The following is a 2,520-nucleotide window of genomic DNA, read 5'->3' as shown; positions in this document are numbered from 1 at the left end:
TACTTTTAGATTTCTCATAAGTCTGGCTATATAAGAGAGAAAATTAGACTTGCAGCAAGTTGATGTAGTGACTGCATATTTATATGGTCCACTGGATAATGAAAGTACTAAAGGGTATTGAGCTGAAAGTACAGCAAGTTCTCAAGAACAATTGATAATCATCAAAGTATATGATTTGAATATCCTAGGAACCTCTGGATACAATTTCCCAAACAGTTGAATGTCTCAAGAAAGAGTTTGAGATGAAAGATCTTGGAAAACAAAGTTTTGTTTGGGATTACAGCTTGAGTACATTAACAACGAAATCCTATAGCATCAAATAGTATATACAGAAAAGGGTACTCAAGAGATTTAATATGTACCAGTCTCACCCATTATCTAGTACATGGACGTGAGATCACTTTTTTTGGACATTGATCCATTCAATCCAAAGGTGGACGATAAAGAAGTCCATTAAGTCATGAGATGGACGATGCAGAAGTCTTGTTTTAGACACTGATCTGATTGGTCCATAAGAAGGACGATGAAGAAGCTTTTGATTTTGGTTTATTTTATACTAACCAGCCCAAAGCGGAGTTATTTGGTTTTGTTGATTTGTTTTCAGACAGGTTATGTTTTACACATGGTGGTACACGCATATCACAGCAACATCATCCAAGATTTCGTGTGTGTATATTTGAGGTCGATGACTCAATATGTTCGATCAGATTGTGGCATGGCCGATGGTAAAGAAGAACTAACTATCATGTTCGAGGACAAAGCATATTCAGCCCAAGATCTTCATCACCCATGGATTGCAGAAAATTGGAGAGGTCCAAGTGACCTTCAATAATGTCCAAATTAGGGGGAGTAATGTGTGTTGTACTATTTTTCTTTCACCGTGGTTTTGTCCCAATTGAGTTTTTCTGGTAAGGTTTTAATGAGGCAACATTAAAGCATATTACAAGCTCTAAATGGTTATGACATCCAAAGGGGAGTGTTATGAACCAGATTGTGGATGGCTCATAACCAAGAGATTATGATTTGTAATCTTTTCATTTATCTATGACTGTGTAATCTCCTATATAAGGAATTTCTATCTTATGAATAAAAATAGATTTTTCCATTACTTTTATAACAAAGACTATTAATATTTTAGCATTAAGAACCTCAAACGCGTATTATACCGTTGATGTTTCTGTAAGAAGGTCGGTGATAGGTTGATCAAAAAACAAAGAGGATCGGTGATGAATGAGGTTCTGGTGCGAAATCGGGAGAAAATGTGCCCATGCTTTAAATGGACCCAATTAAACTTACAAATGAGTTTTTGCATCAACGATGGAAAAAGAGACAACGAGTCATTAATATTGAGACTGGGAATCCAAATACTTTTTCGTTCTTTTTTTTTGTCGAGGTGGTAACTTATAGTTAACGATCATGAGCTAGATAAATGATAGTTATAAATAAGAGAAAAAGAAAACATGAACTTATTCTGGTAACATTGTTTGATACAGCTTATTAACTTATAAAGAAATCTCTAAATACCTAGAGATTATATAAGTGTTCCTGATAACAAGTATAAGAACAGAAAAGGTCTCCATTAGATGTCTTTATCTTTATTTTGTAAGGACAATGCCTTCCGCAAATTTTGCATATAGGTCTAGTTGGATGAGTGTTTGGAAGATAATGAATCGTTTCCTTGCCAAATGTAACAACAGTTTGTCCGGATTTCATATACGGATCCCTTCCCAATAGACAGTCGACGTGGAGGGTGACTTCACACTCGTTGCAGGCATATAATCCTTTCTGCGGAATTACATCTTTTTCGCATATTTCGCACAAGTAAAGTTCATCATCATCTGCATGTTCTTTGTACGAAAAAACGAGCAAATGCTCATCATGCTTGTACCTTAATTTATGTGGAAGAGTGGCACAACGAAAACACAGAACAAAACTGCATTCAACACAATTTAAAGATTGTTCCTGTCGGTATCGACAAATGAAACACCACATGCTTGTGTATTCACCACAAGTTATGAGCAAGGGATGTGGATGAGAGTAATGATTAAACGGCTCACAAATATAAGCACACAGCGTGTCTAGCTTCCAATCACACCTCTCGATCGGACACACATACGCGAAACCGCATGAGTTACGGTCACATTTCCTACACATGAAGCAACTTGTGGTATACGCGAGCTCTAGAATCAATGGATGAACATGTAGCATAAATTGTTTCACCCGGGGAAGATATGCACATGATTCATGTAAAATGAAATCGCATGATTGCATACAACAATACACATTACCATCACCGTAGAACGGAAGCACGCACGCTTGACAATGCTTGTTTTCATCATGGAATTGCTTTTCAAGTTTTATTTGATGACAAGGATGACCCTGATGCAGTATAACTCCATCACCTTTATCTTCAAATATTTTAGTATTTTCATATGTTTCTTCAGGCTCTCCTTCGAGTTCTTTTCCGTCGGATACGTCACGTCGTAGTGCACATCTAGAGTGCATTGCATAAACGCATCC

The 2,520-nt window shown here is 36.7% G+C and overlaps 1 protein-coding gene across 1 annotated transcript; it reads right to left on the bottom strand.

The window, feature by feature from the left end:
- Positions 1–1,488: 1,488 nt before the first annotated feature.
- LOC106300694 lies at positions 1,489–2,509 on the bottom strand. The gene has a single exon (XM_013736897.1). The coding sequence runs from the start codon at positions 2,503–2,505 to the stop codon at positions 1,525–1,527; it is 981 nt and encodes a 326-aa protein (XP_013592351.1). The 5' UTR covers positions 2,506–2,509; the 3' UTR covers positions 1,489–1,524.
- Between the last annotated feature and the right edge of the window lie 11 nt (positions 2,510–2,520).

Source organism: Brassica oleracea, chromosome C6, assembly GCF_000695525.1.
Source record: "Brassica oleracea var. oleracea cultivar TO1000 chromosome C6, BOL, whole genome shotgun sequence".
Taxonomy (NCBI): domain Eukaryota; kingdom Viridiplantae; phylum Streptophyta; class Magnoliopsida; order Brassicales; family Brassicaceae; genus Brassica; species Brassica oleracea.
The sequence above is the reverse complement of the archived record's forward strand: the minus strand, read 5'-3'. Positions and strand labels throughout refer to the sequence as shown.